Here is a 16531-nt window from a genome sequence, read left to right on the forward strand (position 1 = left end):
GTTCAGCGGGCCTAGTATGGTCTGAAGCAGCAGCCCCTACCTACCGCCTTGTATTAGATGTATACACTGTACATCACTAGTATTTCTTCTCAGGGAAACAATTCGCCGGGCTACTGAAATTGACCCATCTATGCGTTTCGGCTTTCTTCCCTGATAGCTAAGAAGTCATATATTACTACTGGTGAAGAAAACTGAGCATGAATTAACTGTAATGACATTTTATTTCAAATGAAATTTATAAGAAAATATGTTCAAAGTTATTCATGAACAATTCGTTTGCCTCACTTCTTAACAAACTTAGCCATTAAGTAGCAAATATTTAATAAACCCTATAAAACCATGACATTATTATACATCTTATATACATCAAATTACATCACTTCATCAAAATGATTATACACCTTATATGTATCACCACTTACCCAACAGTTTCCTGTAAGGCACACCTTTTCAAAGTTTTGCACTTCCTACACCTGGTTCAGGACCCATCCAGGTCTCATTGATCTCTTGAGCCAGTATGGGGAACCTGTCAGACCCAAAGAAAAGTGCTGGTTTTCCCCCAACATGGGCAACTATAGTGGGCACTCCAAAAGCCTGCAAAGAAAGTATGTACATAACTTTATGTCACATTGGAAAAAATGAAGAATGAAGCACAAGAAAATCTTTTTTACATAAATAGATAAATGAATGAACAAATAAAAGCCTATGTGAAGGAAACAAATGATCCAAGAAAGAGAGGAAGGTCATTTACAAGGTGGAACAATGGTAAAGGAGCACATATGAGGAGATATCAAAAAGATTCCAAGACCAGATATATGTATAGCTATATACAATAAGGTGCTTGTTTGGTTTAAATTTAGACACCATCTCCTTTAAAATATTCCCTTTGAGAAGCAATAAAGGAATCCCAACATAACTGCCCAAGTCTTGTCCCCAGTAATGACCCTCAACATGAAAGCTGTGTCATCCAGGGCATGCTGATGGAGCTCCTGGCAGACTTCAGCTCTTTCTGTTCGTGGGATCAAAGGCCTGGGCACAAACTGCAATAATGCAGTGACATAAGGATTGCCTCCACTGTTCCATATGACACATCAACAATGGCAGCAACATCCTTAATAGATCTCTGATAATCCTCATGCACAAGTTGTTGAATAGTTTCCATATTTTCATATACACGTATACAGTATCCAAGAGAGAGAGAGAGAGAGAGAGAGAGAGAGAGAGAATATTACCCCATATCCAACGGCTTCATCAGTGTGGGCTTTGAGAAGCTGCTTGATGGCTGGCTGACCCATCTGCTCCTTCACCTCCGCAAGTGATTCTGGTGTCAGACCTGCTGCTAAGCCTGCTGCTGCTAACACCTCAGGCGATGTGATGTCCTCATCCTATAATATTTCTTGTTATCAGAAAAATTTCATAAATCAAAGCATTCTTCTATGAAGTAACAGGCTAGTATCCTTTACAAAGTGGACAGCTAAGACAAAATGTCAAGGAAATATATAATTTTAGAAATAAAAGTAAAGGGATCCCCAGTTTACTTCTTCAATCCCTTTCAGTTGACTTTTGCAACATACAGGGAACGTAGTCTGCCCCCTACTACGGAGGAAATATTACAGTACGTTAATATGTTTAAAACAGAATACACAACTCTACATATTTGTCCTTAGAGTGCAACATATCACTTTTGTAAAGGAAACCTTTATAAATGGCATAAATGGCAGCAGAAAAACAGATAAAAGAGATACACAAATGAAAAATGTCCACATACTGTATTTCCATAAAATTAAAAGCAACAGCACTTAAACTTTACCCTGCTCCAAGCTGCCAACCACAGCTGGCGGCTTGCAGCCTCCAGATGAGCGGGATGCAACAGGCCAATGGCAGTCAGGAAGCGAGAAGGGATGAGAGAACCCTTTACAAACATCAACTCGAAAACATCCTGGAAGAAACATTCCAATATACTTATAGGATACTGCAATATTATATACATATGTACATACTTACATGTATTCCAAATAAGACTTATGTTTTCAATAGCATGTTTAAAACATACATAATGCACTTCCCATGAACAGAGAGCATATGTACTTTAATAATTAAAGATATTTACAAAACTTCATAGCTGTAAAAATCCAGTCATTATCAAATATACATATACATATATGTACATGTACAAACATGTGTGTGTGTGTGTGTGTGTGTGTGTGTGTGTGTGTGTGTGTGTGTGTGTGTGTGTGTGTGTGTGTGTGTATATATATATATATATATATATATATATATATATATATATATATATATATATATATATATATATATATATATATATATATATATATATATATATATATATATATATATATATATATATATATATATATATATATATATATAGATAGATAGATAGATAGATAGATAGATAGACATAGATAGATAGATAGATAGATAGATAGATAGATAGATAGATAGATAGATAGATAGACATAGATAGATGGATAGATATCTGGAGATATGTGAACATGTACACAGTTGTAGTACAGGAAATAAAGAATAGACGATTAACATTCTTAAACTTACACTTGGAAAGTTGATAGGTACATTAAAGTAGGCTGCTGAGCGATGCAAATCCTTCACTAAGTAGGGAGCTCTGTTGGGCTTCATGGCTGGTGCAATAGTCCCAGCAGCCTTCCCAATACCAGTAAGAAGCACAGGCTTCAGGTGTAGATTAATGTTCCAATGTGCTTTGTACCTGTTGAGAGTCTGAAGAGAAAAAAAAAAATTAATTATGAGAAATAGTACATATAAACAAACATCACACACAAACAAAAACCTGTACTATTACCAGTATGATAAAATATGTACGAGTATATTGTGATGGATGGTTGGACACATCCTGATGTCATTACATTTTTAATCACATAGTGTATAATGAGACTTGCCCTATGGCTGTTATTATGTTAAAACGTGTATCTAGTTTTGGTAAGGCCCTCGCTTTCAGTTGGCCAAATGACATCTAGCAGTTAGGGTTGTCCCAATCGTTGACGTTCCACCCCACCACCACGTTTGTCTTCAATATTTCTTTTTTCACCCTAACACTACTTTCCCATCAGGCCCTCACGCTGGGCGTGCATTGAGGAAGAGACAATGAAAGCATGAAACTGCCGATATACTGAATTACTTATGTCTACACACCGTCTGGTCAGTCGAGTTATTCTTTCTCGCTCATCATTCCGTTTAGGAAATATGTCAGCTCCTTACAAGAACATATCTGAATTTATTGTGCACCTTACCTCAAATCCAAGCCATGCATAAGGAGACACCACATCATAGTACAAATCAATCTTCACTTTTTCCTTGGCGGCGTGGACTGCTGCTCTGACCGCGGCGACCCTCATGGCTCCCAATGTTTGTTTAGTCAGCTGAGCTGACCCAGCTGGCCTCGCCTTCGAACCAGTCACCAAGGAAGAATAATGAACGCACGAAAATTACATAGGTTTTTCAAAGTCATTAATATGTGTGTGTGTGTGTGTGTGTGTGTGTGTGTATATATATATATATATATATATATATATATATATATATATATATATATATATATATATATATATATATATATATATATATATATATATATATATATATATATATATATATATATATATATATATATATATATATATATATATATATATATATATATATATATATAATATATATATATATATATATATATATATATATATATATATATATATATATATATATATATATATATATATATATATATATATATATATATATATATATATATATATATATATTATATGAGAGAGAGAGAGAGAGAGAGAGACTATATCCAACCATTCATTTTTCTTTTCCCATACACACACACACACACACATTTACATGTATATACTCGTATAATCACCTTCCACCTTCCACACTGTTCATACCACAGCTCATTTTCATCATTTGAATCTTGAAGTTCCATTCATTACATACTCCAGCAGATCTCTTATGCTGCTGTCCTGATCACCCTTTGCAACGAGCTACAAAGAATCTAATCCTCACCCAGGACTTTTTCCTAGGTTATGTAAAAAAAGCTTTTATTTCCTTTTTATTCTCTCTTGAGACATTATCTATCAAAACTATAAACCATTTACAGTTATCCAGCCCTGTTATTGTAATACTCTATAAATTCTCACAGCTTCAGCTAATCATTATCCACATCACAGGAAACTACAAATTATTTTAAATACGCTTGGTCAACTAAAACCTGATAATTTCTAGGTATGGCAAAGTACCAAATGTATGTGCACATCATTTTTAAGTGTTAAGTGGCCTTGTTGTTGCTTATGTAACTCGAAAGTCAGTAGGGAGTAAATAGTAAGCTACACTTCCTCCATCCCTTTTCAAATACTTTGTGGTGTAATTAACTAGCTTAAATACAAAACACAGCACACAACAAAGCAATAGCAAGAGATAACAAGGGATGAGGCAAAAGTACTTAATTAATCTTTGTTTCAGATCTTGCCTTCCTCAGAGCGTAAATGAAAAACAAGAGTAATCTAGGACTTTTGTTTTATCCCCTGTTTCATCTCATCACACCACTCTTTTGAATAAATATGTCCACTTTGTGATTCAATGATCCCCAGACTGGAGAGAAAAAAAAAAAAAAAAAAACTAATTGTGTTGGTAATGATGGTGTGCTGTGAGTCCTACAATCACTACAGTTTTGAGTAATGGCAGAATCTATGGATTAGAAGAGTTGAACTAAAAACTTCCCACAACCCACAAATGTGAGTTAAGGGTTGCTGATACAAGATTCACTGAAAAAATGTACATACAATGCATTGCTAATAGTACTTCTTTGTCCTTGACCAACCAACCAACCAACCAGCATCCCTGTTTCCTGTATAAGACCAAGACAGAGCCACTGACCAGTCAACTAATCTAAAATATAATACATGCTGCAACTTTACTAGAGCACATGGAACAGCATTTTAAAATTTTCTTACCTCAAAGAGAAAACCCTACTTTTAACTAATGATCACAGACAACATAAACTGAGATAAATAAAAGCTACACAATAATAGCATATATCTCAACTCACACCTAAGTCATGAATTCATCATTTTAGGATAAGCTGACACTCCTCTATGCCTCACAAGAGAAAGCTGTATATCTATGCTCATCCCTACAAAAGTGTCATGTATTTACAAACTTCCAGGTAATACAACACTTTTCCTTTTCTATGGCACAAGACCAGACAAATTCAAATTACACGTCATTACTAACATCCAGCACAACCTCTTTTTTCTCCTTACCATCTGACAGGGTATCTTTTAATAAGCAGTGACTAGCATTTATGATTCTGTATGGACATTTAACCATTACAATCTTAGCAAAGATTAATCAAACAAGATCATTCTGAACATCATCTTAGATACTGCATCCTTACTGATGAACCATTACAGCCATAAAATTCACACACAGTGCTCAGCTATCATGGCATAGGCAGGCTGGCAGGCAGCATGCACACAGCAGTACCTGTGTCAGTCCCATGCTACCCAAAATGATTGCACCTTGGAAAAAAAAATGTGCTTATTGATTTATGTTATCTCAATAACAACATTATGAGACAACTACCTCTCCCATCAAGAAGCTGCCATGAATCAGCATCAAACTCACAACCTTCTAGCCATGAGCTGGGCACTGTGCCACAAAGCCACCCAGTGCTGCCATGCAAGCCATAACTAGCATGCATGGCTGATGATTTGTCACTCAGTTATGTGCATGATGGCATCTATGAGTTTTCAAATAAATGACAGTAATACTCGTATAACACCGCACAGGCATCACCTCCCAGACATCTAGTAAAAGACATTACTTTTGGGCATGATCAATCAGTGATTAAATAATATATCTCTCCATTAAGATTTAACCTTTCATCATTGTTATCATGATGATTGAACTTGGTTAATTTAATAGCATAAAAGGAAATATTAAGTTTTCAATAGATGGCTGAAGTATCTTTTAAAACATGGAGGAGGTGGTAAGCCACCTCAGTGCTTAGTAGTTCATCATTTTCTTCACAGCACTGAGACAACGCCACTTGTCTGGCAAATAGAATGGCTCAAAAATATGTGGGAACGGAGTGTCAAAACCACACACCCTCTCCACAGGCGCCTCGAGGTGAAGGAAGCACTCACTCTGCAGGAAGGAAAGTTTGACATCATGTGACAATCATTCACACCTCACACTTAAATCTAGCTACAGGAGAGCTTCATATAGTGCCATTACAAATATTTCAGTGGTTTTGAATATATGAGCATAATTGCACATACTCATGGTAGAGGAACATAGTCTGGTAACACACTCTTCAACCAGGTTAGACAAATACTGTTAACATATTCTCTGAGTGTCACAAATGGCAACTAAAAGAGGTGACACCAAGGAAAAACAGAATGACATGGGAATCTGTTGTTTTTTAAGTATCCTGTGAGCTTTTGGTCAAGCAAAACATAACACACACAGCAATACTGTATTCCCTGACACTAACAACAATAAGAATACTTTTACTCTTATCATTATTACTGTTCTAATGAATCTACACTCCTCAAATCCAAGAAGCACATTAATTATGATCAAAAGTACTTGAAGCCCCTCACCTGCACTGCCGCTGCAATTTCTGCTCCAAAGCCGCTAGTGACAGGAGCTTCATGTGCAACAATTAATCGACCGGTTTTCTTGACGGACTATCAGAACAATGGAAAACAAGTAGTTAATACAGGAAATGCAAACTTATATAATGGAAGGTTCCTATTAATTTGCAGAAACATTCAAATCAAGGTCATCTATGATAAATATAGAAAAATGTGCATCTATGCCATTAATTCATACTGTCAAGTTCTTTATACTGCAAGCTCCACAAAGACCAAGAACTGGAAATGAAATAGTTGGAAGTAATAGCTGCTAGATGCTGCTTTTATATTCAAAGTAATTATAATATGACAATTATTAAGGACAGCTGCACATAAACTAAAAAAACTGACACTCACATTACAGACAGTCTGTTGGTCCCAAGGAAGGATTGTTACCAGATCAATTACTTCACAGGATACATTCAACTGTTCTCTTGCCAGCTCTGCCACTTCCCTCAACACATGCACCTGTGTTCCCCATCCCAGCAGGGTGATATCTTCCCCTGGAAGTATAAATTGAGAGAGGAGAAGAGAGTTCTTGTATTAATTCCATCTTTCAATTTTTCCTATGATGGAGAGCTGGGATATACAGAAAGAAGCTGTATGTTTTACCTATCTATTTATCATTCTGATGCCTTACACCCTCTGGGAACATCCTGTATGGGGATACCCAAGGCAGAAAAGCCTCCATCTCTCACTATCAAACATTCCCTTCTTGCTTGTACAAGCACTTGGCCTCTATTCCTTTATTCCATCCTTCCGTCCTCTAAGTGGAAGAAATGCATACAGTTTCCATTTGAAACTGCATACATTTTCTTATATCATATACATTTATGAAACTAACTTTGCTACTTTTGCGATCATACTGAAGTATCTTAGCTGTTAGCTGTGCAGTGAGAGTATTCCCTAATCTGTATTCAATAGCCACCATGTAATTGAATCACAAAAAAGGGCTACTGAAGAATGAATAAAGATACCTAGAAAAAATCACAATGGAGCAGCTATAATGATTAGCAAGAACAGAGAATGGTAAAACTAAAATAGTTACCATAATAATATGAGAATGGAGAAGGGGTGGAAGGAACACAACAATGGTAAAACAATATCCATACCTTCCAACAAAATGTCTGCCGAGGAGAGAGGATATGTGTAGTCGCTGGTGGGCACCATCTCCACTGCTGAACGATAGAGTACTTTGGGTTCCAGGAAGATGCAAGGATTATCATCCCTGATGCATGATAGCAGCAGACCCTTTGCCTTGATGGGGCCACGTGGCACCACAACCTGTTCATCAATGTGATAGTATTAGTCAGAGATTTAACATTTTTGTGAGGTGTTTCTTGACATGACTGTTACCAATACAAATTCAAACAGACAGACAATAAAACCTCTTCAAATTTAAAGGTCTAAACTTTAGGTCTAGACACAAAGAGAGCAGAACAGCAACAAACCTTAAGTCCTGGAGTGTGGCTGAAGTAAGCCTCTGGTGACTGGGAGTGGTAGAGGCCACCATGACCCACAGCACCACATGGAGCTCTGATGGTCAGCTTACCACAGTTAAAGAGGTTGCCTGATCTGTAGCGATATTTAGCTGCTTCGTTGACTATCTGGGTGAGGTGAGGAACATTTAATTCTAAGATCCAGGCCTCACTTTGGCATCAGTCACTACAACCCTTAAATATACAAGTGGATGTTAAACAGCAACAAACCTCTAGGTCTTAACTAAATTGTTTAATTTAATTTCAATACTCTACATATACTTGTTACAAAAGGTTTATAGGAAAGAGTGAATCAAAGACTACCTCCCCTCATCATCACTAGTGACTGAAATTAACATTAAATCAAATGACATCACCAAATATTTCCATTTATATATGACTTTCATGATCCACCCACAGATATATATACACAAATAAAGTTAGAGCAAAGGAATAGCTCCTGGGCAAGCCAGCACCTACTTGGTCAAAAGCAGGGAAGATGTAGTCAGCAAACTGCATCTCAGCAATGGTGGTGGCACCTCCCACTGCTGAACCGATGGCAAATCCTGCAATACCTTGTTCACAGAGAGGAGTGTTGAAGACGCGGTCCTTCCCAAACTTGTCCTGCAGACCAATAGTGCAGCGAAACACTCCTCCAAACCCAACATCTTCTCCAAATATGACTGAAATAAAAAGAAAAACAAGATATAAACATACAAGTCCAGCTTGTCTCTATTTGATGCACAAAACTGACACAAAAGTGTTTGAAACTTTCAAAACACTGATGAGACAAATAAATAAAGAGGGCAATCCCCCTTCATTAAGTTATGTCTATCATCATACCTAAATACCCAAAGTGACCAGAACAATTGATATTATAACTGAAATTATGGAAAATGTACCAAGCATAAAAAATAGTAACCATATCAAGTCAAACCTGGGAGAAACAAAAGCATATGTCACAAAAATTACACAATTACAATGGAAACAAAAGCAGGCAGGAAAGATCATGTAAAAGTTGAAATTATAAAGATCTACAGCTTCTAAACAGATGTGTGACCTATTGTAACATCCATCTGCTTTTACTGAACATATTCCAAAGATGGTGAAATAAAGCAGACACTCATACTGAAGAAATATCAAGGAGAGGCTGTTTCAACTGACCCGCAGAGTCATCCGTGGCAAGGGCCAAGTCCAAGGCGTTGTTGATGGCCTGGAACAAGTTGAGTCGCTGCGTCTCATCTAAAAAATAAATATATATATCATAAGACTTAAGCACAGTAGACAGCTGCTCCAACACCTGTCACTCCCAGGAAGGTACATACAAGGGTAAGGGGGGGAAGGAGTGCTGCAAACTAGTGATGTATCAGATATCTGCTTCTGCAATGAGAATACTATCTAAATTACTATCCACGTGTGTGTGTGTGTGTGTGTGTGTGTGTGTGTGTGTGTGTGTGTGAGAGAGAGAGAGAGAGAGAGAGAGAGAGAGAGAGAGGAGAGAGAGAGAGAGAGAGAGAGAGAGAGAGAGAGAGAGAGAGAGAGAGAGAGAGAGAGAGAGAGAGAGAGAGAGAGAGAGAGAGAGAGAGAGAGATGAGAGAGAGAGAGAGAGAGAGAGAGAGAGAGAGAGAGAGAGAGAGAGAGAGAGAGAGAGAATATAAAGAGCAAATGCTATGGCAGTGATAACCAACCTGGATGCACAGTGTACCCCAGGATGCGTGAATTCTTTCAAAGGGTACTTGGAAATAATGAGGTGCATGAAGGGGTATATGACATGGCCATTACATATAAGAATGCACAGCAGGAAAAGATTTTTAGGAAGAAAATTGTCATGTAGAAATTAATTCAAACTTAATCAGGTGAAGGAGGATGGGAGTATGGGGAGACAGTGGAGAGAATGAGTTTTAAGCAAGAAGGATTAGGAGTGAGTGAATAAATTAGGGAGAGAGAGGAAGTAGTGGGGAATAAGAGTTCCTTTTTCCTGTACCCTACTCACTTTTGTCCTTCCCCCATCCGTACCATTCCCACTTCTACTCCATCTCCTTGCGTCTGTACTTCCCTTCCTCAGTTACATCTTCTAGTTCTACATTTTTTAAACATACTATATAGTCTTTACCTATTCTATTATATTTATTATATCTATAAACAAATGATAATGTCCAAAAATTGTGGCTCAAACACTCAACTCTCCAAATTTTTTAAGCAAATTTTGAAATTGTATCTTGGTCCTGTTCTTTTTGAGTATTGTTAATTTGTTTTTTTGTCTTTCTGCACTTCTACATTGCATTAGCCAACAATTTGTTGTTCCTTGCCATCATCTTGTTTTTCTGGTTGGAGGATGCAAGAGAATCTGATGGGAGATCCAAGATCTCCATCAAGCTAACAACAATCAAAGTAAACACTTGCTACCACCATTAATGCTTTGAACACATGTTTATAATTTGCCACAGCAACTCTCTACCTGTACCGCAGCAATCTGTAATGATGAGATTTGCACAAATCCTCAGGTTAGGTGAGACCAATGAACAGGACAACGAATGTTATGTTTGGTAACATTTAGTTTCAAAATACAAGTATATTTAATTCTGAAATGTCCCTCACTGTCACATAGCTAAAAGAGGAAAGGAGAGGAAGGAGGAAAGAAAGTCATTGCTGTAGCATATGTTCCAACAAAGTTAAATAATGGGGAGGGGATCAATATCAGGAAATATTGAATGACACTGCCAGGCATTTGGAAAACTGGACAAAAGTTTTAACTAAATGGTTAAATTTCACTCTTTCACCAGTCTTTCTATTCTGTACAAAACTATTTTTCTGGTAGTTTTTGGCTTGTTTTGAATTAATCTGCTTGTTGCTTTTCCTGCAAATCATTATTTTTCATTTCTTATCCCCATGACCCCCATCCCCTAAGAAAGGAATGATTTGCAATAAAAACGAAAAGCAGATTAATACAAAAATAGAGCAAAATCTACCAAAAAAAAAAAAAAAAATAAGTTTCGTCCTCACAAATAAGTAACAGCGGTAACACACTCATAATGTTCCCTTCCAAGAGGACTGGCCGCAAATCACCTGTGGCCACCAGGTGGCTGTTGACCACCACAAGTTAACCCAACTAATCTAACATACTCTGGCCAAACAAATCTAACCTAACCTAACCTAACCAAACTAATCTAATCTAATCTAATTTAACGAACCTAATCCAACTTAAACCGAACTAGCAACCATTAAAAACCGATTAGCATTAAAAATAAGTTGTGGTAGGTATATGAGATTCACATTACTCAGTTCTATCTTATGAAAAGTGTAAGGAAAGCCACACTGAGAACTGGTGAAAGACTGAAATAATACCAATTAGATTTTGATAGTGAATTTTAACTGCAAGGAGGTAAACTTGGAAAGGTGCTTTGGTGAGGGAAGTGATGCATCAAGGGATAAGAAACTCAGCTTTATGATGGAAACTGTCATGACACAATGGATGGACCAAAGGAGCGATTCCGAATAGACAATCCCACAAGGATATTCACGGGAGGCTGGCACTACACATACCTTGAAATACTGTTTTATATTATGGAGGATATTCTGGCTACTTTCAGGTGGTGGACAAAAAATAAATAAATAAATACAATAAATACAATAAAATAAAATAAAATAAAATGAAAAAATAAATAAATGAAATTTGGCTTCCTAACCTAACGTAAAATTCCATGAACTTTACGTAGTGGCATAGACCCTGGTGGCTATCATCGTTCTGTCTTGCAATACTAATAACCATGCAAGAAGGAAACTACAAGCCAGTTGATAACACTGCTTCAAAAGATAGTTAATGAAGAAAAAAAAAACGACGTTACTAAGAGAGAACAGTTACCGCGCGCGAATAAAGTGGTTACCGTGAGATTCCGGGACAGTGTCTGGGTAGTAGGTGAAATGTGAAGAGTTCCTGACATGTTGCCATCCCGCCTGCACCACTGGCCGGAACACAGCTTGTCTTCCCAGTCTCCAAGCCACCGACAATTTCTGCAGTACCCCAACCATCTTGCCGTCAACACAGTCCGGCGGCGACTACGATCGTCGACCAGCGTTGCCAGATTGTTTTGGCCATATTATCGTAATACACAGGTTGAAATTATTGTACTTCCGGTAAAATTATCGTACACATGTAATTATTCCAAATATTATGCAAAACTGCCACTTTCCAAATACAGCAGAATTTAGGTTATATATATATATATATATATATATATATATATATATATATATATATATATATATATATATATATATATATATATATATATATATATATATATATATATATATATATATATATATATATATATATATATATATATATATATATATATATATATATATATATATATATATATATAGAGAGAGAGAGAGAGAGAGGAGAGAGAGAGAGAGAGAGAGAGAGAGAGAGAGAGAGAGAGAGAGAGAGAGAGAGAGAGAGAGAGAGAGAGAGAGAGAGAGAGACTCCGCCAGTAATTTCTTCATTGTTACTCATTCACAGACGGCAAGTTCTGTGACTCCCTCCCTCTCCCTCTCCCTCGCCCTCATAAGATGTCGGTGCAGATAGAAAAAAAAAGGCGCTATGAGTGTTCTGCCCTCCCGCGCGGCTGGAAAAGAGAAGTGCTGAGGAAAACTGGGCTGACTTGCGGTAAAGTAGATGTGTATTATTACAGGTAAGTGTGTGTTTGTGTTTATATATATATATATATATATATATATATATATATATATATATATATATATATATATATATATATATATATATATATATATATATATATATATATATATTGTCTGTATGTATGTCTGTGTCTGTCTGTCTGTCTGACAGTCTTTACAACCTTTGATAATAATAACTAAAAAAAAAATAATAATAATAATAATAATAATAATAACAGTAATAATAATAATATTAGTGATAATAATTGTAATCTTGACGTTTGACAGTAATAAAAAGAATGATTTGTAATTACGAGTTTTATTGATTACATACCATACTGAGAGAGAGAGAGAGAGAGAGAGAGAGAGAGAGAGAGAGAGAGAGAGAGAGAGAGAGAGAGAGAGAGAGAGAGAGAGAGAGAGAGAAATACAAATTTTAACACAACAAAAAAAAAAAAAAAAAAAATATATATATATATATATATATATATATATATATATATATATATATATATATATATATATATATATACGAGTATATATATATATATATATATATTACTTTTTTATTTATAAGTGTAAATAGAAATACATTAGTACTACTTCTACTACTACTACTACTTTCAGGACACACATATATACTAGAGAATAAGAAGAGGTGAAGAAAATGGTGAAGAAATTGTGAAAAAATTGTGAAAAAATGGAAAAATGCTGAAAGAAATTAAGGGAAATTATGAAAAAATGGTGGAAAAAATAACCAAGTGAAAAAATGAGAAAAAATGAAGAGAGTGAAGATATTAAAAAAAAATGGTTGTTGTAAGAGGTACACCCTCACAAACACTGCCACACCCTCCCAAACACTGCCACAGCCTCCCAAACATTGCTACATCTTCCCAAACATTGCTATACCCTCCCAAATACTGCTACACCCTCCCAAACACTGCCACACCCTCCAAAACATTGCCACACTTTCCCAAACACTGTCACACTCTCCCAAACACTGTCACACCCTCCCAAACACTGCCACACCCTCAGAAACACTGCTACACCCCCTGAAACACTACCACAACCTCCCAAACACTGCCACACCCTCTCAAAGACCCCAAAACACCCAAACAGACCTTAAACTTTTGCTACATTCCTTCTTGACCATCGACAAACAGACATACACAGCACTGCCAAGACGTCTGCATATGTTCTATTCCCAGGCCTACACCCGCTCACTGGGGGAGGCGGTGCAGGTGAGGGCTGACAGCGCACTGCAAACATGTCCTTTTAAATCCTCCTCCCCATCTCTCACTGCAAGATTAGGTTGAGTTAAGTTAGGTAAAGGTTAGGTGAGGTTAGGTTAGGGATGATTTAACAGAGCAAAATAAAGAAAGAAAAATGAAGAAAAGGAAAGAAAAGAGAGTGAAATGAAAGAATAAATTAATTAGGTGTTTTATTTACCTTCAATTAATGACTATAATGTTTTAAGAATATTTGAGTGAATTTAAAACAAGAAAACTGAAAATTAAAGAAAAAATCTGCATATCTCTCTCTCTCTCTCTCTCTCTCTCTCTCTCTCTCTCTCTCTCTCTCTCTCTCTCTCTCTCTCTAAGGAAACAAAAATTTTATAAACACAACAACAACAACAACTACTACTACTACTACTACTCACCCTGGAGTAGGCTGGGGTGTGGGGTGAGGCAGGTAGACTGAGTTGATTTAATGTTTTTTTGTCGTTTTTTTTTATTGTTTGTTATGTGCTTATGTTTAATTTATATTTTATCACCATCTGTACACCAAAAGACAGAGCAACACACACACACACACACACACACACACACACACACTGCATCACCAATTGTGTAATGAAAGAAAGGACAACTCACACACACACACACACACACACACACACACACACACACACACACACACACACACACACTGCATCACCATCTGTACAACGAAAGATAAGGTAACACACACACACACACACACACACACACACACACACACACACACACACACACACACTGCATATGCATCTGTACAACGAAAGACAAGGCAACACACACACACACACACACACACACACACACACACACACACACACACACTGCATAAGCATCTGTACAACGAAAGACAAGGCAACACACACACACACACACACACACACACACACACACACACACACACACTGCATAAGCATCTGTACAACGAAAGACAAGGCAACACACACACACACACACACTGCATAAGCATCTGTACAACGTAAGACAAGGCAACACACACACACACACACACACACACACACACACACACACACACACCGCATCACCATCTGTACAACGAAATATAAGGCAACACACACACACACACTGCATAACAATCTGTACAACGAAAGACAAAGCAACACACACTACATCACCATCTGTACAACGAAAAATAAGGCAACACACACACACACACACACACACACACACACACACACACACACACATACTTTGAAATACCTTGAAAAAAAAACACTGAATATTTACTGGGAGGGACTGGAAGGGAGTTAGGGATAACGTCACGGCGGGGGAGGGGGGGCTTGTGACGTCACGGCTGGGGGTTGATGACGTCACAGCGACCGTTATTTACGTACGTACGTATTTCATTTTGAAAATGACCCCTCTAAAAAACGCAGCTAGACAGGAATGCTTTATAAATTCAGATTTGCCACACATTTTAACTAATGCCACAAATAACAACGCGTTTCAAAACGCAGAAGTATTAAAGATATTTAAAAAGAAGTATCTGGAAACTGTTGGAACTTTCACCCCATTCAAAATCGTTCAAATGTCCACCCATTCTGGCTTAAACATAACGGAAAACACTTTAAAAAATCTGAACTATTTTCTAAAACCATTTAAAGTGAGCTACAAGCACAAATAAAAAATCTACCGAAAAAAAATATATATATTATTGGAAGTTGAAGACGAATAAAAACAAGTGTACGGTGCACGCATTTCACTGAGCGGGACGGCAACACACTTAAAAAAACACCAACTATTTTTTAAAACCAATAAGAACCTAGTACAGGCTGAAATAAAAAATTTAGTTTTGGGACCGTAAAAAAAATACGCCGAAAACGGCCCTTTTATTTACACAAAAACAACGCCAAAATCACCACTTTTCACGTAACACACGCGCTCAAATAACTTAAAAAACAACGAAATATTTTTACAAACCATAAAATCTTAGCTACAAGCCGAAATAAAATACTTAGGAAATAAAAAAAAATAATATTGGAACCGGAGGGGGCTGGGGAGCCTTATCCAAGATGGCGGTGGGGGGCCAGTGGAGGGGATGACCAACCCTCATCACTCATTTAAACCCTCGCCAAACTTAAACTAAGTAATGACAGGTATATCTAACGAGCGGATATTAAATCTTGGTCATGTGGCTCCGCTTTGCGACAGTATTGGTTTAAAACACTCACAGATAAGATAGATAATGGCTGATAAATAGAGACGCCCCAGATTGTTTACATTTTCATTAAGTTAAATTTTACGGTTTTTAGCAACGAGACGAGGCTGACACAGGGATATATTGTGCTGGAGGTTAGGTGAGATGCGTTAAAATGAGTTAAAACCGTGGATTGTTCAGTTATTCATTAAAAAGTTACGTTAAGTTACCTAA

At 36.9% G+C, this 16531-nt stretch overlaps 2 protein-coding genes across 2 annotated transcripts; both read right to left on the reverse strand.

The window, feature by feature from the left end:
• Positions 1 to 202: 202 nt before the first annotated feature.
• LOC135112041 (glutathione S-transferase kappa 1-like) lies at positions 203 to 3455 on the reverse strand. Its single transcript, XM_064025904.1, has 5 exons — positions 3288 to 3455; positions 2575 to 2757; positions 1811 to 1939; positions 1233 to 1385; positions 203 to 594 (listed from the first exon to the last, which is right to left on the reverse strand). The coding sequence occupies exons 1-5, from the start codon at positions 3390 to 3392 to the stop codon at positions 451 to 453; spliced, it is 714 nt and encodes a 237-aa protein (XP_063881974.1). The 5' UTR covers positions 3393 to 3455; the 3' UTR covers positions 203 to 450.
• Positions 3456 to 4101: 646 nt separating this feature from the next.
• LOC135112040 (2-oxoisovalerate dehydrogenase subunit beta, mitochondrial-like) lies at positions 4102 to 14002 on the reverse strand. Its single transcript, XM_064025903.1, has 9 exons — positions 13984 to 14002; positions 12064 to 12235; positions 9344 to 9421; positions 8660 to 8862; positions 8153 to 8308; positions 7814 to 7985; positions 7059 to 7204; positions 6669 to 6755; positions 4102 to 6210 (listed from the first exon to the last, which is right to left on the reverse strand). Exons 2-9 carry the CDS (start codon positions 12206 to 12208, stop codon positions 6070 to 6072), a joined length of 1128 nt encoding a protein of 375 aa, XP_063881973.1. The 5' UTR covers positions 12209 to 12235; positions 13984 to 14002; the 3' UTR covers positions 4102 to 6069.
• Between the last annotated feature and the right edge of the window lie 2529 nt (positions 14003 to 16531).

Source organism: Scylla paramamosain, chromosome 23, assembly GCF_035594125.1.
Source record: "Scylla paramamosain isolate STU-SP2022 chromosome 23, ASM3559412v1, whole genome shotgun sequence".
NCBI classification, from domain to species: domain Eukaryota; kingdom Metazoa; phylum Arthropoda; class Malacostraca; order Decapoda; family Portunidae; genus Scylla; species Scylla paramamosain.